The sequence below is a fragment of the Apodemus sylvaticus genome, chromosome X (assembly GCF_947179515.1).
Source record: "Apodemus sylvaticus chromosome X, mApoSyl1.1, whole genome shotgun sequence".
NCBI lineage: Eukaryota > Metazoa > Chordata > Mammalia > Rodentia > Muridae > Apodemus > Apodemus sylvaticus.
In genome coordinates, this window is record NC_067495.1 from 72530008 (window position 1) to 72554560 (window position 24553).

General features: G+C 36.5%; 1 protein-coding gene across 2 annotated transcripts in view; it reads right to left on the bottom strand.

Moving 5' to 3' along the window:
• The window catches only part of Chm (CHM Rab escort protein), a 140630-nt gene extending 116430 nt beyond the window's left edge, over positions 1 to 24200 (bottom strand). For both annotated transcript variants that reach the window (XR_007975428.1, XM_052170923.1), the window contains exons 1-2: positions 24142 to 24200; positions 937 to 1003 (exon numbers count right to left, since the gene is read on the bottom strand). Coding sequence is in view for 1 of the 2 variants with exons in the window: in XM_052170923.1 (XP_052026883.1) it covers positions 937 to 1003; positions 24142 to 24190 (116 nt within the window). In the remaining variant the exon portion in view is untranslated. The remainder of the gene's footprint in view (positions 1 to 936; positions 1004 to 24141) is intronic.
• Positions 24201 to 24553: the final 353 nt, after the last annotated feature.

The window sequence follows — 24553 nt, forward strand, 5'->3', positions numbered from 1 at the left end:
AGCTGCAATGACAAAAACAAGACAGGAACACAGAAAGGGATCACTGGAGGGAGGGGATCAGTAAAAAGCAGATAAATGGGTCAGGGAAGGAAAGGGGGCATGAATAAGAACAAGGTATAATGACATACATACATATATGAAAATGCAAACAAATCATATTCATGTGAGATTTAAAAATAAATAAATTTATAAAATGTTAAGTATAAATTAATGAATGCAACTTTTTACAGTATGAAGGAAGGAAGGAAGAAGAAATAGGAAACCACTTTACATTATATCTAGGGCTTCTTTGTTCTCTAGCACTCTGGAAAACACTGTAGTTAATATCTTATAGAAGACAGAATGTCCCCTTTTTCTCTCTTCTGAGTCATGGAGTTACTATGGAAAATGAGTAAACGCATTGGTGGCATGCTTAAGGTCTGCTTTCAAGGGGCATAGGAATTAAGATTTAAGATATACATCAAATAGTTTTATTTTATTTCCATCTTATTCATGCTTTTAAGAGAAAAGTATTCTAGATATTTTTCCTAATTAAAGCTGTTAAGTTCAAATGTTGATATCCATGAATTCAAATCTACTAACTATATTTTATAATAAAACATGAAGCCTAAAATACAGTACCAAATAAATGTCGTAAACATTTACATAACAAAAGATGCATGTGAGGTTTTCAAGCCTATTAAAGAATTACTTATTTTAAGAACAAGCTCACTCCTGGGAGGGTGGGCGGAATTAAATTCATTTAGTTTACTCTTAAAGGACAAATATCCTTATTTCAAAGAATAGACTAAGAAACCTTGTATTTTATGTTTTATACATTATTGATGAAAATGAAAGTAATTCCAGTGCTTCCTCTATGATATGAAATATCACATGGCACATACATAAACACACAGACATATATGTGTGTTAAATACTACCAGGGTTAAAACTTACGAATCAACATGCAGAACCCTCTGGCCACTCCTTGAACATGCAGCTGCAATGATGGATTCAGGCAGACCTACAAAAACACACACCTTTATCATTTAGAATGTAGATTATATATATATATATATATATATATATATATATATACACACATATATATATACATATATATATATATGTTATAGAAAATGTTTAATTCATACTAGTGCTGTATTTTCAATAAAGAAAATTTACAAAGTTCAAAATTACAAACCTTATTTTAATTATAGACATTTCCTAAACATGCAAAACTAAAACAGATTTGGTTTAAGTAGAAGAGATACTTTTTAATAAGACAAGTCCAAGTAGTCTTTTCATCTGTAAATTATCATAAAAGGACAACAATTTAAAAGGGGGGGCTTTGTTACTTAGAAACCAAGATAGCACACAAGCTTATCTGATCTTCCCAAAGGCCCTGAGAGATAAGAATCTGCACCTGTGAAACAACAGAGCCACTCACTGCTGCTCAGGAAGTTAACTCACAGCTAAAGAGCTCCAGAGCTGATATTTAAATGCAGCTCTAACTCCAAAGCCACAAAACCTCTAAGGGAGAATGAAAGACATTTTTTTAAGTTAAAAGTTATATTATTTAACTATCTCACTTGTTGATCACTATAGCAGATTGCAAAGAATACATTATTGCTTTGGAATCAAATGTAATCACATCATAAAGCTGATTATCTTAAAATGAAATATAATTTACTACTAATAATATAAATAAAAACTTTGAATTACCAAATTCAATTGTTATACTAAAGACCGGGTTTTCTGTTACATTAATAAAATGTCTTGTTATAAGTTCCAGACTTCTACAATTTTCATCATTGGATTTATCATTTCAGTAGAGGTCTATAGGTCCTATCCTTATTTATAATAGCCAGAAGCTGGAAAGAACCCAGATGTCCCTCAAAGGAGGAATGGATACAGAAAATGTGGTATATTTACACAATGGAATACTACTCAGCAATTAGAAACAATGAATTCACAAAATTTTTAGGCAAATGGTTTGATCTGGAAAATATCATCCTAAGCGAGGTAACCCAATCACAAAAGAATACACATGGAATGCAATCTCCTATAAGTGGATATTAATTAGCCCAGAAGCCCTGAATACCCAAGGCACAAATCGCATAACAAATGACTCCCATGAAGAAGTATGGAGAAGGTCCTGATCCTGGAAAGGATTGATCTAGCATTGGAGGGGAATACAAGGACAGAGAAAAAGTGGGGAGGTGATTGGAGAATGGATGGAGAGAAGAAGGTTTATGGCACACATGGGGAGGGGGAATCCGGGAAAGGGGAAATCATTTGGAATGTAAACAAAGAATATAGAAAATAAAAATATTAAAAAAAGAAAAGTTTAGTACATGCTTATACAACTACCACCACCACCATGACAAATCATGGTTGTTCTGCAGTTTTACCTAGTAAAATAGATAAGCACCTTTCTTTGACGAGCATTTAAAGTACTCACCAAGAATCCAAGATTTAAAAAAAAAAAACAGGGTGGTGGACTGGTTAACTTCCTTATATAAAAATGGAACACAGAACTAGGGGGTAAAGGTCCCTGCTGCTAGCCTGACGACAATAGATTTTAAAAGCAATTTTAAAGTAATGCACACATGGAAGCAGTTGATATAATCAGTCTTCAGCTAAAATCCACATTAAACACAAGCACCAACCACCTTCATAAAGAACTATTTTTCCACTGTTGAACATTTTGTGGGTATATAATGTCTGGTTCAGAAAAAGAAGTTGTAACCAAATGTACAGAATATTACCATTAAATAGCAATTATAGGAATCATGCCATCAAAAAGTTTTAACCTTAACTTCGAATATAACCAGAGAAAGAATGAAACTTTTTTTTTTGAAAAGAGGGAAATAAGTTTCAAATAACTACACATACTATATTCTTCTGTTAAAACTATTATTCTAATGTCTCTTACAATGATCTGATTTTTTGCTATACCTAAAAAACTTTCCTTGCTAAAGAAATGTAATCAATATATTTTAAAAGTTGATAAGCAAAGTATTCCAAAATAAAACTATTGTGTTTAAAAGTAGTTTTCTATATAATAGTGATAGTATTAAAATGGTATGTGGACAGTTTTATGCTCTGTACCATGCTTATACTTATTATCTCATTTATTTCTCACTGTCATCATGGACTATCTAAGGGACAAAACAAGCCAAATACAAGGGAGTTTCATATCTCTAAATCGAGTAACAGCAGATGTTCACTACCTCCAACTTGATGTAAGTTGGAGAATAGGCTAAAGGACAATATGGGTAATGCAATGAAATGACTACCATCTTGATCACTGAGACCTAGACATGTTTCATTGTTTCACTTACAGCGCAACTTCAGACAAGTCAGAATGCCTGTGCTTCTTTTTCCTTCTATCAATGGCAATATTCATATGATTTACTTATTAGCAAGACTACCTGGGTTGGGAATATTCTTCTTTTAATTATTTATTTTTTGAGATTATGATAACTAAATCATTTCCCCCTTTCCTTTCCTCCCTCTAAAAGTAGCCCTTCATTACACTCTTTCAAATTCGTTGCCTCTATTTTTTTCATTAATTGATATTATACACACACATATACACACATACAAGTATGTGCTCATATATATACTCATAAATATTCCTAAATACATAATATATAGCCTGGAATAAAATATTCTTAGCATCCTTGAGGATTGCTTAGAAGTATCAAGAGCTTTCGTTTGATAGCGCACTAAACATACTTCTTTACACAAAATGCCAATACCAATCGCAGACAATATCACTTTCCTCTATTTCATCCAAATTAGCAATTTCTTTGGGTAGGCAGATATGTGTGTGGAAATGACTATGCCTGAAATCAGTCAAGACTGCTGACAATGCAAAGCCAAAATGGTTTTCAATATGGAATGTGATCTGAGCCCAAACTACATAAAACCAAAATAGCTATTATTTATGACTTTCCTTAATTCTTCTATCCAGATATCACCACAAGTTTGTGAAATCCATAGGCTATTCCAGTGTTAAATGCCAAGGGTCCATTATTTTATGCTTAAAATTATTAAAATAACAAGCTACAAATACAGTCAGCAATGTCTTTGTGGCTAAGGTTACATTTTTTGTTCCACCCAGTCAATAAATAGTTTCTGAGGAAAGGGCAAAGCACAAAGAAAATGTTAGGAGGATATATATTATTTTAAATACTTTTACAATAAAACATTACTTTTTCAGAAAGTGTAGTTAGAGCCAAATCGGCAAATCTGAATGTCATTCTTTGAGCAACACGGAGTTTGAAAATGATTTCAGTGAGAAAAGCCGTTCTAAATTAGTATTTAAAACAATACTTCAATTCAAGGATGGAGAGATGGTTAAGGGTACTTGTTCTTGTGGTGGACCCAGGTTCAGTTCCTGGCACCCACATGGAAGCTCACAACCTCCGAGTCCCAGTTCCAATGGATCTGATGCCTTCTCTGACTTTCATAGGCACCAGGCGTACAGGTGGTACATATACATGCATACAGACAAAATGTTCATATGAATAAAATAAAATAAATGAATCTAAGAACAAAATTAACTATTGCTCTACTCATAGCAGAAAATACACTTTTATAAAGTGGGAGCTTTAAGTTTTAAAAGACTTAAAAGAAAAGGTAACATGATTAAAACTTTGTTCTCAGTCACTTAATAAAATCACTGCTTGTAGGGGGTAGGAAAAAGACCCTTGGTAGGGACAGAGTTACAAGGTTCCTGCCCCTGGGGCCCTGTCCAAGAATTGTTGATTGCTATGGGTGTAAGGTTTGTTTGTGGAATAATGTTCATATTTTCTAGACCCACTATCAGTGGAGAGCTCTTTCCTTCTGAAGAATGCCCCCCACCCTCCCACCGCCATTAAAGTTAATGATTCCATGAGACTAGAAACAGCATGAGTTCAGAAGTCAGGGGTATGGCTGTGTCTTGGCAAAAACACTGGGTCCTTCAGGACTGCCCTTTAGATTGTGGGAAAGAACTCCAACATGAGTTCGAAAATATATAATTTCTCAACTATGCAAAAATATAAGGATGCAATATGGAAAATGGGGGGGGGCATCATGAGTCTAAAGAAACAGAGGTAGCTACACTATGAGCCAGCTTGTCAGAAAGATACAAAGACAGGCAGATACAAATGCAGGCAGATTACTGAGTTCAAGATCAGCCTGAGACAAAACCAGTGCAGGCCCAGGTGTGGAGGAAATGGTAATTTTAGGACAGGGTCTCACAAAACTAGTTTATCTTCTGAGCTTATCAAAGGCAGACAGATCTCTGAATTCTTTTGCAATATTAAGAAAAAATGTAGGCTTGCTGTCTCCTAAGAATTAAGGGGCTTGTGTCATGGGATGATGATTCATAAGATAATCAAAAAGAAACCTGTAATACATGACTGGATTGATATGTAAAATAAAAGACTGGACATGTGTTCTGCAGGAGATGAGCTATCCAGAGAATTTTTTAGGATAAAAAGAGAGTAGGATAAGGGAAGTCCATCCAGAGACCACCCCACCTAGAGATATATCCCATCTGCAGACACCAAATCCAGACACTATTGCTGATGCCAAGATGTGCTTGCTGACAGGAGCCTGGTATATCTGTCTCCTGAGAGGCTCTGCCAGTGCCTGACAAATACAGATACAGATACAGCCAACCATAGAACAGAGCCCAGGGAACCTAATGGAGAAGTTAGGGCAAGAACTAGAGGAGCTGCAAGGGTTTTAAATTTAAACTCCATAAGAAGAACAATATCAACTAACCGGACCCCCAAGAGCTCCCAGAAACTAAGCCACCAAAACATGGAGGGCCCCATGGCTCCAGATACATATGTAGCAGAGGATGGCCTAATCTGGCATCAATGGGAGAGACTTGTGGAGACCTGATATCCCAGTGTAGGGGATGCTAGAGTAGTGAGGCGCGAGTGGGTGAGTGGGTGAAGAAGCACCCTCCTAGAGGCAATGGGTGTGGGTGTGGGGGGAGATGGGTTTTTTTCAATGTATTTTTATTTTATTCGATATATTTTTATTTACATTTCAAATGATTTCCCCTTTTCTGGGCCCCTACTCCCTGAAAGTCCCATCAGCCCCCTTCCCTCCCCCTGTTCTCCCACCCACCCCTTCCCACTTCCCTGTTCTGGTTTTACCTTATACTGCTATGCTGATTATTTCCAGAACCAGGGGCCACTCCTCTGTTCTTCTTGTACCTCATTTGATGTGTGGATTGTTTTGGGTATTCCAGTTTACCAGGCTAATATCCACTTATCAGTGAGTGCATACCATGATTGATCATTTGACACTGGGTTCCCTCACTAGTATGATGTTCTCCAGCTCCATCCATTTGCTTAAGAATTTCATTAATTCATTGTTTCTAATGGCTGAATAGTACTCCATTGTGTATATATACCATATTTTTTTGCATCCACTCTTCTGTTGAGGGATACCTGGGTTCTTTCTAGCTTCTGGCTATTAGAAATAGGGCTGCTATGAACACAGTGGAGCATGTATCCTTATTACATGGTGGGGAATCCTCTAGGTATATGCCCAGGAGTGGTATAGCAGGATCTTCTGGAAGTGAGGTGCCCAGTTTTCTGAGGAACCGCCAGACTGATTTCCAGAGTGGTTGTCCCAATTTGCAACCCCACCAGCAGTGGAGGAGTGTTCCTCTTTGGGAGATGGGTTCTTTATCTGTTCCCAGACAACCCTTCTGTCAGAATCCTCTCCAAGCCAAGACTAGTAGTCCTTGGCAGGAAAATATGTGCCATGAGCTACATGTGAAGGTAGGAGGACAACTTGCAGGAGTAAGTTCTCTCCTTCCAACCTTGTGGGTCCTGGGAATCGAACTCAGGTCATCAGACGTAGCAGTAAGCACCTTTACCCACCAAACTACCTCTCCAGCCCTTTTGTTTTTCTTATTTTGTTTAAATATGGATCTGTGTATGTGTGTGTGTGTGTGTGTGTATGTATTCAGCCTTAATACCACAATCCTCCCCTGCTGGTGGGAGTGCAAACTAGTAAAACCACTCTGGAAACCAATTTGGTGGTTTTTCACAAAACTGGGAAGAGTTCTATCTCAAGACCCAGCTATACCACTCCTGGGCGTATATCCAAACTGCTCAACCATACCACAGGGACACCTGCTTTATTCATAATAGCTAGCCATAAACTGGAAAACAACCTGGATGTTCCTCAAATGAAAAAAATGGATAAAGAAAAATGGAATAATCCACAATTAAAAAACAAAGACATCATGCAATTTTCAGGCAAATGGATAGAACTACAGAATATCCTGACCTAGGTTTCCCACTACATATGTAGCAGATGTGCAGCTTGGTCTTCATGTGGATCCTGAACAAATTGGGGGCGGGGGCACTATCCCAAAAGCTATTGCCTTCTGTGGGATGTGTTCTTCTAGATGGGCTGCCTTATCTGGCCTCAGTGGGAAAGGCAGCACCTAGCCTTACAGAAACTTGATGTAATACCCAGAGGAGCCCACACCCACTCAGAGGAGAAGGGGAGAGGGAGTGGGGAAAGGAGTGTGGGAGGGGGTGACTGGGGGGGGCAGTAAGTGGGATGTACATAAAGTGAATAAATTTTAAATGTTAATAAATGTTTTAAAATTATATAAAAATGTTATATGCAAATATATAAATATCTAAATATACATTTATAAACATATTTAAATATATATTTATAAATGTATTGAGAATATAAATAATATATTATATAATATACAGTTATACTTATTACATATAAGATATAAGTATAAACTTAAAATCTTTATATATATTAAAAATTGTAAATGTATGTATTTGATGCTTGTACAATGTTTTATTAGTTATTATTTAAGTTAATCTTGTTTATAAAAAGCAAATAAATAATTTTATACATTCTACAGGAGTTCCTCAAGTATAATTTAAATATTTCTCATTACCTATAATTATTGATTAGTTGAGGCTGTCACAAAGAATCTGCTCTGCCATTTAATTATAGGTAATATGCATAATTCTTATACAAGAACAACTTTGACTGGAAAGACATTAAAAACAGATAAAAATAAATAAGAAAATGACTTTTCTTAAGTTGTAATGGAGAATCTGGAGTGTTGATCATCAGATCTTCAGAGTTAACATTCCACTACATAGCTGTTAGCTAAAAAAAATATATATGAGGAACTTCTGGATTGTTTTATGATCATATACTATTATGAACAGTCTTATCTTTTCTGAGTTTCAAACCCAATAATATAAAATAAAGATATTTAATAATCAAATGAAGACTCAAGATTAAAATTAAGGTCACAGTTATAAAGTGAATATTTTCAAAAATATTATCCTAAATATTTATAGGAATGAGAGAGTTATATTTATTTGCTGTTAAAATCACCTTTAATCCAAATCATCGATGTTGAAACTCATCCTTTACAACTATAATATTTAGGTTAGTTCTCTATGATAAATTCTTAAAACAGTATTTGTATTTGTAACTGATTTTCCTAACAGTACCGTTACATAAGGAAAACATAAAATAAAGTACTTACACCACTCCTAGTGAATCAAACAATAAATAATAGATTCCCCTGACAGGACTTTGATGACCTGGCAAAGCCCGAGTGCTTTCAGCCCAAATCATATGAAACCATAAATCACTCTTTATTTTATAGAACATTTCAAAATGGATTCTTGCTTTCTACCTTGAAAGTCATTTCATGTGTTATTTATAACTAGTGAAGACCAGAATGGAAAGAAAATTACATAGAACTAGAAAATTTACTGTGACTGCTTTTATGAAGAACAATTTCTTTCTTTTTTTTTCTTTTCTTTCTTTCTTTTTTTTTTTTTTTTTTTTGAGGAAGAGAAACAGAATGAATGGCAAGAAGCAACTTGTGACCACAACAAGCTTTTAGTGGGCCATGGCTCTTACTTTACTACTTAAACAACCTTATGCAGAGCCCTGCACCATCAGAAACAAAACAGAAGCAACATTAAGTACAGAAATGACTAGAGAGCAATGCAAGGGTCAGACTCTACACTTGAGTGGTTACAGCCACTCAAAAACAGATGACCTAAATTAAGCAGAAACTCAATTTCAACCGAGGCTCAAGTCATTTTGTTTATTCCTAATTTAAGTTTCACATTCAGAATACTTTTAGTGGATACTTTAAAATGAAAAGAGAAGAATGCCAGGGAAGCAACCCACAGAACCACAACAACAGATAAAACAGTATTCATAAATTCAAAATTAATTCACATTAATTCCTTACAAAATATCAAGTACATTATTAATAAATTATGTTTAAAATCTAATGAATGTCTACCTTATAAAAGTGTATATATATATGTGTGTGTGTGTGTGTTGTGTGCATAATTTTTCTAGTATTTAAAAATTATGCCACCTATTAAAATATTAATGCAAATCCCATATAATGAAAGGGTTTAGGAATGGCTAATAATGAGAACACTGTACCAGGACTCAGAGTGCTGAATGCTAAACAAAGCACCAAAAGAACTGGTTTGTTCTTTTTAGGTTCATATTAAATAGCTTTGACATTGGGAAAGCAATTGCCATTCCCTCCCTGGAATTACCTCCTACACATACTCTTATTAGAAGAAAATGAAGGTCTTAGAATAAATGATGCAAAGTTTTATTTCAGACTGTAAAAAACATGAATGTTAATACTACATAGGCCAATATTTTTAGACAACTGATTTGAAATGGAAAAAATAAAATTCTTGGAGGACCAAAGGAGCAAAAGAGTTGATGAATCTCCCTGAAGTCCTTAAAAGTATCAAACCCTACAACAAAACCTGGCAATATATTACCATCCTAAACCTCAAAAGTGGGCCAATTCCAATAGACAATAGCTCGAAGAAAAAGAGGGTAAGGCAAATCCACCACCTTAAGAACTAGAAAACCTCCAAATTGACATCATGTACTGGCTAGAAGGTTGTCAGGGTATTATGAGAATGGGGGGTAAAGCAGGAGATGCTTAAGGTTTTAATGAGTAAAATAAAATGGCTATATAAGAATGGGTCAGAATCCTGAGAAACTGATAATGCAAACTCTACTGAATTGTGTGCTAGGGAGCAAAGTAGACATAGAAAGAGGGATGAGAGAGTAGGAAAAAGGAGTAGGTAGGGCAAGGTAACTAACACTAAGATGTTTGAAAAAAAAAAAAAACATGGAAAACATTCCTTCCAGAAGCCAAAAGCTGTCAAATTAAAAGTCTAATACTAGACTTTGGAGGTATGGAAAACCTCCCTGTGACAAGATTTTCCCTGTCCAATCAGATTAAAATATTAGTGCAGCAGGAGGCCTGTGATTGGACAGGGAAAGGGAGGCAGAGCTAAGAGTTGCAGAGACAGAGAGTGTCTTTAGAGAGAAGTTAAGAAAAAAAAAAGGCCACAATCTAGGCGGACAGACAGGAAGAAGAACCTGAACCAGCAGGGCTTAAATTAGTCACAGGTAGTTAAGATATCATTAAGGTTAGAATAGTTGGGGTAATTTGTCTAATCTAAGTGGGCAGCTTTTATCATTATCGATTGGTTCTGAAATTACTGTATTTACATCTTGTGAATTGAGAAATATATTTTTGTCTTTTTTATTAGATTTTTTATTAGATATTTTCTTTATTTACATTTCAAATGGTATCCTGTTTCCTGATTTCCCCTCTGAAAATCCCCTATCGCATCCCCCTCCTACTGCTCACCAATTCTCCCACTCCCTCTTCCCTGTCCTGGCATTCCCCTACACTGGGGCATCAAGCCTCTCAGGACAAAGGGCCTCTCCTGAGTGAGGTAACCCAATCACAAAAGAACACACATGGAATGCACTCACTGATAAGTGGATATTAGCCCAGAATCTTGGAATACCCAAGACACAATTCACTGACCAAATGAAGCTCAAGAAGAAGGAAGACCAAAGTATGGATACTCTGGTCCTTCTTAGAAGGGGGAACAAAACAGCCATGGGATGAGGTATAGAAACAAAGTATAGAGCAGAGACTGAAAGAAAGGCCATTAGACACTGCCCCACCTGGGGATCCATCCATATACTGTCACCAAACCCAGACACTATTGTGGATGTCAAGAAGTGTTTGCTGACAGAATTCTGGTATAGCTGTCTCCTGAGAAGCTCTGCCAGTGCATGACAAATACAGAGGTGGATGCTCACAGCCAACCACTGGACTGAGTACAAGGTCCCCAATGGAAGAGATAGAAAAAGGACAGAAGGAGCTAAAGGAGCTTGCAGCCCCATAGGAGAATTTGTTGATATATAAATCTGACTTGTTAATTATAAGCTTCTAGAGTTTTGTTTCTACCAGCAGCTGACCACGGGGTGAACGGTGAATGGTCATTGTGTGAGGCTGGCGTGGCAGTAAAGGGAACTTGGGAGCTCTGACCCACTGGAGAGTAGGCAGGCAGAGTAGCCCTGAGGGATAACACCAGGACAGAGAGTGGCCGACAGTAGCACAGGAAGCCTGCTGGTCATTTTTAATATTTCCTGCAACACCTCCTCTCAAGTTGTTAATCAGAAGAGAATCTCAGAGACTCCCAACCTAAAACAGAATGCAGGCTATTGCCACTGCTCTTGACAGTCTAACAGAAATTCATGTTAAGGCCTTCCTTACTAAGCATTTCTGAGTCAGGACTTGGAGAAATCACATTGATACTGATCCTCCTTGCTATTTTTCATAGTACCAGAACGTGCTATACAGACTGCTAGGAGAGAAAAAAAATCAGCACTTTTACCAAGGTATGAACCCTGTGAGCTACAATAATGGCTGATATGTCAAGATATGCAACAAGATATGCAACAGTGGGGTGAATGTTATTTGGAATAGCCAACCACTCTCAGGATGGCTTTAAAGCCCACCACAGAGAAGGAAACTCATGCCCGGTACTGTAAAGCTGGCCAAGAAAACAGTGGCTGGAACTTGGGTCTTAGGGATGAAACAACTTTCATTGTACTAAATCACTATAGCTTCAAATTGTGTGTCCTCGCTTCCCCCATATATATGGAGGAAGTAACCTGAGAAGTTGAAGAGGGAAGTGGAGTGTGTAGTCAAATACTGTACACAGAGTACATTTCCAAAGAATAAAAAAATACTAGATTAAAAGGAAGAAGTGACTGCTGTGAGCATCTTCCAAATCCATCAAAACAGATAAAACAGGGGACAAAAAAGGGAAAGACAAAACTTGCCAAGGGAAATAGTCAACAGATCTCACATCCCAGTATGTTTTGCTCACTGTATGAAAACAGAAAAGAATTCAGGCAGAACAAATAACAAGGAACAAATGGGGAACAAACCAGTAAGCAGCACTTCTAAATGACCTCTTTATCAGTTCCTGTCCTCAGGTTCCTGACCTGAGTTCTGGCCCTGACTTGCCACAATGATAGAGTGTGACCTATAAGTTATAAGAGCAAATAAACCCTTTCCTCTCCAATTTACTTTATCACAACAGAAATCCTAAGACTGAAATCAGTTAGAAAGGAAGTTTTTTTTTTTAAAGAAAAAAAAAAACTAATTCCAGAAATGAAGCCAAAGCTAGATATTACACAAGCAAAGAAAATCAATGAAAAAACTGATAATGTAAGAATATGAGGTGACAGTACTACTTTTATAAAGAGAGCCATTAATCTTTCAGACACTTGTTAAAACTGTACTTTCTAAGTCATCTGGAGTTGATGGAGACATGAGAGAGAAGGTAGAGAATACAGAAAACAAAAGTGGCTATGATGGCTTGATATCTGATCAAACTGGAAATCTGATACCTTGGGAGATACTTATATTGCTTCCTTATTTTTATAATTTTTGATAATAAACCTGAGTCTACAATAGTGATGAAATAGACTGAGTGCTCATTTCAAGACTTACAAAATAAAAATTTATTTTTGTTTTTTACTTTATTTTTGAGATTATAATTACATTTCTTTCTTCACTTTCCTCTCTCTAAACTCTCCCCATACACCCCTCCCTACTCTCCTTCTAAGAGCATGCTTTCTATTTTCACTAATATTTATTATATGTATGTAATGTGCATATATATTCCTATAACAAGTACAGTCCATATAATGTTATTTATGTGTACTTTTTCAAGGCTGACTGGCACTGGAAAACAAAATGGTGTGCTCTTCGTAGGAGATAGGATTGTACACAGAGATATAGCAAAGTACCAGAAAGAAAGAATGAAAGAAAGAAAGAAAGGAAGGAAGGAAGGAAGGAAGGAAGGAAGGAAGGAAGGAAGGAAGGAAGGAAGGAAGGAAGAACAAATAAATAGCTAAATATATAACTCTCCTTATAAACTTTCTTTTTTAAGTGCAGGTTGAGCCAGAGAGATGGCTCAGTGGGGAAAGATACAGACCTGACAATTTGAGTTTGATTTCTGGAAACTATGTTGAAATCAGAGATTGGACTTGTGAAAGTCTTCTTCTGTATGTGTTGTAGCACATGTGTGCCCATATAAATATACAAAATAATGTTTTTTAAAATGAAATGAAAGTCCAGATTGAATACCCATTATCCAAAATGCTTGGGAATAGAAATGTTTAAGATCAGGTATGACTTTTTTTTTCAGATTTGGGAATACAGGTTATCTGTAATATGATATCTATGGATACAAAAGCCAAATACAAATATAAAAGAAATCAGGTTCTGCATATCCTATATACCCATAATCTACAGGCAATTTCATTTTTGTTTTTGAGACAATGTCTCACCTTAGAAACTAGCCTGGCCTTGAACTCATGGCAATCCTCCTGCCTTAGGTTCCAAAGTGCTAGTGTTAAGTGTGAACCACCAGACCCACCTAATCTGCCTATACTTGTCCAACAAATGCAATACCCAGTTTTGACCTCCATCACTTCAACTGATTTTTAAAACCATTAAATGATAAAATTTTGTCTAATTAAAATTTGCTTAAGTGCATTAACAATTTTATACATTTTCAAGAATGATAAATCAAACTAATATTTTTACCTAGTCTGAAAATGCCAGAAACCAAAGAAGAAAACCTCTGATAGACTAGAAATGTGAAAGTTATACATCTCCACATGGAATATCACCTTAAGCATAAGGCACAATCAAAAATCAAATATAGCAATAAAAACACACATACAAAATGCCAATATTCCAACAAACCAAATTCAAGGACCCAATAGGTAAAACTATAGAGTCATTACTCACCATTTAACAGCTGGAAGTAATTAATTAGGAAACTCAGCAAAACTCAAGATACAAAAACAACAGACAAGTATCAGTTAGTATTCTGACACTAATTGTGAATTATCTGAAAAAAGAACTAACAATCCCAGTTACAATGCCTATAAAAATAACACATCAAGGAGTAAGGAAATTCATAACATTTTGATATGTCACCATAAAAATACAAGGCACACTTAGAAATTGAATATAACAATAAGAACACACACAAAAAAGTTAATATCCCTAAAGAACAAAAGAAAAATATGTGAAAGATCTCTACAAACATCATAAAAAAGATAAAAGAAACCGAAGAGAGCATCAAAAGAGGCCATGGGCAGATGGTGGATGTGGTTGGCAAACACCATTAATTCTAGGACTTGGGAGGCAGAGGCACAAATAGGCATACCTCTGTGAACTGAAGACCAGCCTGACCTACAAAGTGAGTTTCATGCCAGCCAGAGCTAAGTCAAGGAAGAAAAAGAAAGTAACAGAACACAATGGAAAGGACAGAAAAGGAAAAGAGAAAAAAAAGATCTCACACGTTTATTAGAAGACTTAATCTTGTTAAAATACTATCCGATAACATCTACAGATTCAATACAATCTCTATCAAAATTTCAATATTTTTCACAGAATCAGAAACAGACCCATAAAAGACCTCAAATATCCAAAGCCTAATAAGGCAAAAAAAAAAAAAAAAAATGAAGTTTTGCCTTACTTTAACACCACAAACCAATGATAACTAATATTAACTAAAACTGTATGATGTTAGCAAAAACCAAAACTAGACAAACCAATGGAACAGAAGTGAGAACACAAAATTCAAACTACCCTCTCCATTTACAGCTAACTGACTTTGACAAAAAGAACCAAGAACACAGCAGGAAAGGGACAGTCTTCTCACTAAGTTTCACTGGGAAAATAGTATCAATGAAAGCAAACCTATCTCTCACTACTTACAGCTATCAACCCAAAGGAAACTAAAGACATCCGAAAGGCCCAAATCTATGAGTCTCATGAAAGCAAACATGAAAAATACTCACAGGAATTGGTATCAGTAAAGAGTATTTTAGAAATGACTGCAACTGTGCAAGCAACAAAAAATCCTGAAACTGAAAAATGAGCTCCTTTCAACTTAGAAAGCTTCTACACAACAAAAGACACAATCAAAACTGAAGAGTTAGGCTTGGTTATAGAGTGCTTGCACAGCACACACGATAGCATGGGATCAGTTGGTCGTCAGTGTGGATGAAGAGACCGATAGTACAACTAATAGGACAGGAGAAAGTATTTGCAAACTATACATCTGACAAGCAGTATTCTATATACAGAACACACAAAGAACTGAATCTAATTAATAGTAACAAAGAAAAGCAAATTAAAAAGGGACTAAAGAACAGATTAGGCATTTGTTTGTTTGTTTGCTTGCTTGCTTGCTTGCTTGCTTGCTTGCTTTTCAAGACAGCGTTTTCTCTGTGTAGCCCTGGCTGTCCTGGAACTCACTCTGTAGTCCAGGGAGTCCTGAAAGTGAGGCGATCCGCCTGCCTCTGGCTTTTGAGTACTGGGATTAAAGGTGTGCACCACCGCAGCCCAGTTTCAGACTAGGCATTTGTTAAAACAAGCAGCCAACAGATACATGAGAAATCTCTCAACTAGGAAATGTAAAGTAAAAAAAAAAAAAGATTGTTATAACTTTATCACAATAACTAAAGGAACAAAAAAAAAAAAGTGAGGATACAGAGAAAAAGAAACTTACACAGTTAGTAAAAATATAAATTTATATAGCCAGTGGGGGGGAAAAAGGTATAAGGGAGGCTGAAGAGATGGCTTAGAGGTTAAGAGCACTGAGTACTCTTCCAGAGATCCCGAGTTCAATTCCCAGCAGCCACACCATGGCTCACAATCATACATAATGAGATCCGATGGCCTCTTCTGGGGTGTCTCAAGACAACTACAGTGTACTCATCATATAAATCAAATAAATAAATAAAATCTTTTTAAAAAAGGCATAAGGGTTTCTCAAGATACTAACAATAGAACTACTGCTATTTCTAGTCTTCCCACTACTGGGGATATACCAAAGAGAACCAATCTTCATGTTAAAGAGACAAGTACATTCTTTTTTGTCTTTTCTTCTTTTTTAATTCTTCTTTCGTATATTACCTCCTCACCACAGTTTCCCCTCCTCACCTCATCCCAGTCCTCCCCACCTCCCCTGTCCCCCAGATCAACCTCCTCCCCATCTCCCCTCAGAAAAAGAAGGCCTCCCAGGGACATCAACCAAGGAGCAAGTACATCCTTAAATGCACTTTAATTCACAATGGCCAAGGTACGGAACCTAAAATGTCTGTCACGATGTGATAAATGAATAAACAGAAGGTAGTACGTAGGCACAATGGAACAGTATTATGCCATTAAAAAAAGAAGAAGAATGAAATCGGGGCTTGGAGATATAGCTCAGGGGTTAAGAGCACTTGTTGCTCTTCCGGAGGAACCATGTTCAATTTCCAGCACCTACATGGTGATTCACAGCCATAATGCCAGTTCTAATCCCCTCTCTAATATCCTTGAGTTTGCACCTGGTGCACAAGCGTGTATGTAAGCAAAATACTCATACATAAAATAAGTACTTAAAAAAAAAAAAGAATGAAATCTTGCCACCTGGAACAACATAGTGTGTGAAGTGAAACAAGTCAATACAGAAACATAAACACACCATGTGCTCTTTATGGAATCCAGGACATCATCTCACAGAAGTTAAAGAGAACAGTGAGATAACAGAAACTGGGGAAAGAGGAATGCAGAGAGGTTGATCATCAAGAAGAGTCAGTTCTGGTGACCTATGATATACCATAATGAATATACCACATTGTACACTTAGCAATAATTAGAAGTGATTTCAAGAATATGGATAATAAATAATAAAAGTCTAAAGTGATGGGAATTATAACAAGTATGTACATTATACAAGTATATCCTAATCAAAATAACAATTGTGTCAAGTATGTGGCCAAAAAGTAATATTTGTTTAGCAAGTCTGTTGCTAGAAAGATGGCCTGTAAGGCTTTCATCAAGGACAAACGTAAATTCAAGGGTAACCAGGGAAGCAGTTAATCCTCCCTATGGGCGATCACATGTCTTTGCAGAAAACTGCATTGCCATCTGATAATCCAAGGAAAATGCCTTTAGGGGAACCATTTTGGAGAAGTCTGTTCAGAGCCCTTATGACCTCTAGTTAAGGCCTCACTACCAGTAACCCTGCTCTGTCCTTTCATTATACCAAACTGTAAAATAAAGTTCTTTTCTCTAGTAAAAAAAAAAAAAAAAAAAAAAAAAACTCAGAGAGTCCGTGTGTGTCTCTGCATGCATCGTAGCTCTTTTCCAAGAACATCAAGTTTTAGCATTTGCTGCAATGACCACAACCACAAAATACGTTGACAATAATGAAAAATAAGACATGAATGCCAATACTGAAAGATGAATCATTCTCAGAACCATATCATTATTATGTGATTGCAAATCTTGGAATGAATGAAATTCAACTGAAACAACCTGTATCGTAAAACATGACTAAAATTTCTGATCTCATTGCTTTAGTTGACTGTAATTCTCTGTTTTTTGTTTTGTTTTGTGTTCTTTTTGAAGGAAGGGGAATAAACATAATTAGGTCATCCTGTTTGCATCCATGTAAAGGTTTGCAAGCTGACTCCAATGTCACAATGTTGTCAATAATTAATGACCAGACATGAAGCTATTGGCATCACTTAAAAAAAAATGTCAACCCCAAACCTAGAACAAGCTAATCTTCAGAGTATATGGTGTTTCTTTTCATTTAAAATATTTCAACAAGCTCAATTCAGTATCTCAGCTTTAATTGACAAAGACCTGTCTAACGTATCCAACCTAGATCAAAGTTGGTTAAATCTAAGGTTTTACACTTACTTGAAGTGATATATTTACTCCAGACAGGGTAGTACTAAGAAATCAAATATTATACCGAATTGATGTAGATAATCATAGTACTAGAAAACACTAGTGAGAGGGGAAAATAGATGCTAGAAAATCAAACAAGCCTAAGCGCTTTGCAAAATCTAGTTTGAGATGAAATAAATTAAGTTGCCTCTGACTCCTCAACTATTTGTAATCTGTTTAGGGTTTTGGTTTGGTTTGGTTTGGTTTGGTTTTATTTAGATATTGTTGTTTGTTTTGCTTATTTGTCTTCCCTAGCTGCCTCAATATGAAAACATGCCAACTCTTATAATCATGTTGCAATAAATCACTAACATTGGCAAATTATTGTCTCTGTATACTGTTCTTTAATTAAATTATTAGAAAAATAAAAAGTAAATCTTTAGAAAAGTATCCCTATTTTACTAGCAACAACTACATGTCTCCCAAATTCCAAATCTTTCTTTACTACAGATTATACACGAAGTATCAACTTTAAGGCTTTACACATATAACTGGCACAGCCTAACTTTTCAGTTTGTACTGAAACTGAATGGCAGATGATTTCACATGAGTTACAGGTCAATTATATGGAATTATAATTGTTTCTGTGCATTGGGATTTTATGTTAAACATGAGAATGTGAGGTTGAGCAACCACATTTGATTTTAATTGCTGTAGCTTGAGTTATCCAAAACATCATGAGAACACTGGAGAAAATGAGAAAATGACAAGCAGCACGGGAGATGAAAATGATGCTGTCCAGGGAACTCTGGTAACAGATGTGGCTCTCTCTCTGAGGGACCGGCTCAAATTTATGATTTACAGTGCAGCTCAGAGAATCCTCAGAATTAAATAAATCCTCCTTACTTTGTTAGGTCTCAGAAGAAGAAAAGATGATTTTCCTTTAAAAAAAAAAAAAAAGCTCAAAGAAGTACAAAACTAAACCAGCAAGCTCTGTAGGCTTTCTTTCACTCCTACAGCATCTCTACCTAATGATAAAGCACATCACACTATGTTCCCAATTAAAATGAATAAATAAAATAAATCTACTCAAAATAGATGATAAATAATTGAAACTGGTGAAACAAACTCAAAAATAAAAAAAGAGGACTATCTGTAAACTACCAGATAAAAAATATGATTTAGAAGAAAGTGGTAATAAACAAAGGTCTTTCCAAACAAGCAGCCAGTAGGAAGAGGAAGATAATGGACCTGACATTACCATCTTTCCTGGACACTCCATGAAAATCATGAGCTCTTCCTTGATGCCATTCATGCAATACTAATGATAATAAAAGCACCTCAGTATGGCTTTTCAGGCCATAAATAAATCACCTATATTATGTAAGCATTTTAGAGGAATTATTTCTTCAATATTTAACAGCTCATCCTATTTAGAAATAAGGTGAAACATAAGAAGGGCTGCGGATGTACCTAACGTGTCACACGAAACATATGAGAAATTCAAATTCTACCAGTCACCTTATTATACTGATCAAATGAGATACATGCATGTAAAAGTATGCAAAAAAACATGGAAGGTGTCTTAGTTAGGGTTTTACTGCTGTGAACAGACACCATGACCAAGGCAACTCTTATAAAGGCAGCATTTAATTGTGGCTGGCTTACAGGTACAGAGGTTCAGTCCATTGTCATCAAGGTGGAAACATGGCAACATCCAGGCAGGCTTGGTGCAGGAGGAGCTGAAGGATCTACATCTTCATCTGAAGGCAGCTAGCAGAATACTGGCTTCCAGGCAGCTAGGACAAGGCTCTTAAAGCTACACTTCCTCCAACAAGGCTACACCTACTCCCACAAGGCCAGGCCTCCTAATAATAGTGCCATTCCCTGGGCCAAACATATTCAAACCACGACAGAAGGTCTAACACTGATGAATCTAAAGGACTTGTGAAATACTATTTTCAATTTTATTTACTATTAAGTTGCTTACTGTTTTCTAGGCATTATTTTTATGAGTATAAAGATATCTTTATTATATGTATTTCATTATTATATGTATTATGATATACTCTACTCAATTTAGGGGCTAGCATCCATTTCATAAATTACAGAGAAATGCCAACTTGCAATTAAAAAAAGAAAGCCACTCAGCAGATATAAGAGTGGAGATATATAGGGAAGGAATATGTGCCCATTGTGATAACAGAAGCACATACAAACATCCTAAGATGTAAGCACAGGAAGTCACTTGTACTGAGAGTAACTTCCATGCAATTTAGCAAATATTAGTTTTTACAGCACTTGCTGCAGCATTATTATCCCCCAGTTTAGAAATGGCACCGTACTGCTATCAGACGTATTGATATCCTTGAATGAGAAACCAGCCAAATTAACTTCACCAATGTTGCAATTTGAAACATCAAGAATGGTACTGCACTGTCAACTGGCCAGACCCCCAGGAGCTCCCAGGGACTGGACCACCAACACATGGTCGGACCCATGGATCTGGCTGCATAAGTGGCAGAGGGCTGCCTTGTTGGGCATCGGTGGGAGGAGCAGCCATTGGGCCTAAGGGTGTTCAATGCCCCAGTGTAGGGGAATGCCACAGAGGGAAGACTAGAGTTGGTTTTTGGGAGGAAGCACCCTCATAGAGGCAGGGGAAGGGGGGATGGGATGGGGGTTTCCAAAGGGGAAAACAATTGAAATGTAAATAAAGAAAATATCCAATATAAAAAGAATGGTCTTAAACTATTTACATGAATATTCCAAAAAAGGCAGCTTACCATTTATAAGTGTGTGTGTGTGTGTGTGTGTGTGTGTGTGTGTGTGTGTATTTACTTACATACAATGCTAAATCCTTTAGAGAAGCATTAGCTACATGGGTCTTAAAAGAAACAATGAATAGGGCTGGGGATGTGGCTCAGTACAGGACGTCCATAGCATATGTAAAAGACCACCAGCACAAGACTGGAGGGAGGAAGTAGAAGAAGAAGACAGATCTATCTTCTTTAAGAAAATACCTAAGAAACTAAATAAGGTGGCTTACAGTATCTTACAGTAGGAACTTCTACCCAAAGATAAAGCATTGTAGTTAAGAAAGAATAGCATGCAAGACTAAATTCCTACATGGTGCTCTAAAAGCATAAATAATTAATAACATGAAAATTTTCCATGGTTTTAAGAAAAAAATGTAGAATTTTAACTCTGAGGGAGCCCAAAAAGTTCCTAAGAATAGACAATATATCAAATATTACAACCACAGCAGTAGTAGGTACTTGATAGCAGTCAAGTATCACAAATATTTATCATGTGTATGTGTGTTCACACTAATTAATGCCAAGCTATTATGCTACTTCATGTATCTTCCCTTTCTTAGATAGAAACTGTCAATCAGTTGTACATCTAACAGCACCACCCAAACATATTCTTGATAACAGTATATGCCTCCAAATGAAGTGGTCATAGAGTATTCTAAGCATAGTAGAATTTTTTTCTAAAATAACAATATATTCCAAGTGAAGAACTGACGAATGCCCCTGTAGATGGCATATATCAACATTATCATATCACCCTTATAACTTAGATTTCTTCTGCACATATAACTTCTTGGCTTTGCTGAAGTTACCAGAAAAATCACCTTCAGGACCTGTACCATGATACCTTTTCCACACCCCACAAAATTGTCACTAAAATTTCACTTTAAATGCCAAACTATTCTGAAATGACAACTGTGTACCTAAGCCAAAGATCATATTCTAAGAATTTATACCCATTTTCCTCCCCATTGAGATTCCAATTGGTTTTCCTTTAACCTATTTTCTTTTTATCTTTCCCCCACAATTCAAGTACTGTATCTTAATTCTCTTCCTTTAGGTATTCTGATATCATTTTCCCATAATATCTTGAAAATATGACCTTAAAGGGAAGCTTTAAACCATGCCATGCAAAAAGTAAATATACAATAAGGTTGACAAACTTTTAAAATATTCTTGGATGACTCTACTGGATGAATCAATTGTCTTGGATGACATTTTAACTAAAAAGTTGTTAACAGGGAGATACAACTCACAGCCTATGTCTTCACTGTTTCTTATGACATGCTTCATTCTGTTTTTGATAACAGAACTGATGTTATAAAACACTGTTTTTCCTATAAATTACCTAAGTACTAATTTAATAAAGCTAATACATTTAATGACTGTCCTTAGTGATGTATTTGAGAAGGAATTCACCATGCTTTAAAAATGAAGCCAATCAAAAGCAATGATTGAAATTATAAGAATGAATTTTATTTAAAAAAAATGACTTGCAACAAATGTTTCTGCTTTTAATGTATCTAAAAGAATCAAAATATTTAATAAAAATAACACACATCACCCAAGTATATATAGACTTCAAGTATAATTTTGAAAAGACTTCTAAAATGAATGGCGTTTTCAGTTTGGGGCAGGCAGACTGGGGAAAGTGAACATTCTACTGAACCTTTCAAGCTCTCCTTTACCATCTCTCCTCACTGCAGGTACAACCAGGTTAGCTGGGACACTGCAGCTATCTTCAGCCTGGGAGTAAACATACCCCTACTGTTTTTAGAACAATTGCCCATGTAAATCTAGAATATGAGAATTTGTATTCTAGATAACACCTTAAAGGCTATCTGATTTATCTTCCTTATATTCCAGATTGTGAAAACTTAAGCGCTGAGAGTGTCTAACTCTCCCATTGCATGATCCCTGGTATTTGTTTTCCTGGTATTTGTAATAACAGTTCAATTTTGAGTCAACAAAAAAAAATATTTCTTTGATGGTATTGGCCTTTGGACATTTACTAGCTGTGTGATTTTTGGCAAGTTAGATTTCCAGGCTGCTTCTCTTCTTCTGTGTACTGAAAAGAATACTAATTTTAGCAAGGTTGTTGTCTGAATTATATGATGTGATTTGTCCATTGAGTAGGGAATGGTAAGCATTTGAAAATGGGTTACTATTATTTTTACTCTAAACCTGAAAATATGGCTGTTCTTACTGTTTGGTAAGAAAGCAAACAGAATTCATTAACACAATGGGCAGGATCCCATTCACCAAAGCTTCGGTGGCCTACCACTTTCTAAGACAGTAGAATCCCCGCCTTCTCCAAAACTATCTGTTCTAGCCTATGCAAACTACATGCCTTATAGTTAAGAAAAGAATTGCTAATTGTTGCCAAGTGTTGTTAGGATAACTAATCAACTAGAAGCTGAAAAGGATTTCTGGCTCCACCCAAAACATGGAGAACTATTGATGGAAAAGCAAGGAGAAGCTGAGGTCAGACCCAGGATGTGGAACACTGGAGCTTACTCTCAGCACATCTTGCTGTGGTGTATGGATGGGTGATAGAAAACAAGAATCTTCCTTTCTGCATCAGAAACTAGGATGCTTTAAACTTCGTAATGCAGGAATAGTGGCTACCTCAAGAATAAATTCCTTAAGCTACTCAATACAACAGAAAGAATACTTTCCTTTAGTAAAAATAATCACGGGTAACGACTGAGCATCATTCTTATAAAACTGCAAATTAGGATTCATCTGAGCTGCAAAGTACCCTAGAATCATGTAAGTATTTGGGGGGCGGGGGTGTCCTATGAAATGGCGACACGAGACGATGGGGAATATAACCTTGAAATCAAGGAGGGAAGGTGGCAATTATTTGTGCCAATGGCGTCTCCATTGATCAAATCCCGACCCTCCATTCTCATGACACTGCAAACCCACCCTTCTCTAAGGAAATTAACAGGAATCACCGCAGCAACCAACCTCAGCAATCGGCATCGACCAGATCGACCCCTACTCAAAAGGCGCAAAACACCGCGGGTCCAAGCCCCTCCCTGGAGCTGCCAAGTTCCGCGCTGACTACAGACTACCTCACTTCCTTTCTGTTCTCCCTCCCAGGCTCGACCCCCGCCGTTTCTCGCCAACCCTCACCACTGACAAAGAAAATAAAAAGCGAGGATGATCTCCTATATCTTGTACAGGAAAAACCGGGGCCACACATACCCGTCCCTATTACGATCACATCAAAGTCCGAAGGGAGATTGTCCGCCATCTTGACAGGAAATGTGTCATGTGACTGTAGTTTGTAGAAGTGAATTTCTAAGGCAGTCCCTAGGTAGAAAGCGGAAGGGAAAACAGTGCATTCTGGGTGTTGTAGTTCTAGAGAGGAAGGTGCAGGCAGGCGACCACAGAGTAGTATTTAAAATGTTAATGCGAAGGGTAAAAGGGCCATTTGTTTCACAGACTTCAGTGAAATACCTTACCTATCCTAGAGGTTTGATAGGGAAAAGAAATTTAAGTACTCGACTCCTCAAGCAAGGATGAATGAGGAAAGTCTGTATACCCCTTTGACAATTACCAAGCAAAAATTGGTACGAAATACTCAGGCAGTAGTAAAATTCAAAAGGGCTCACTT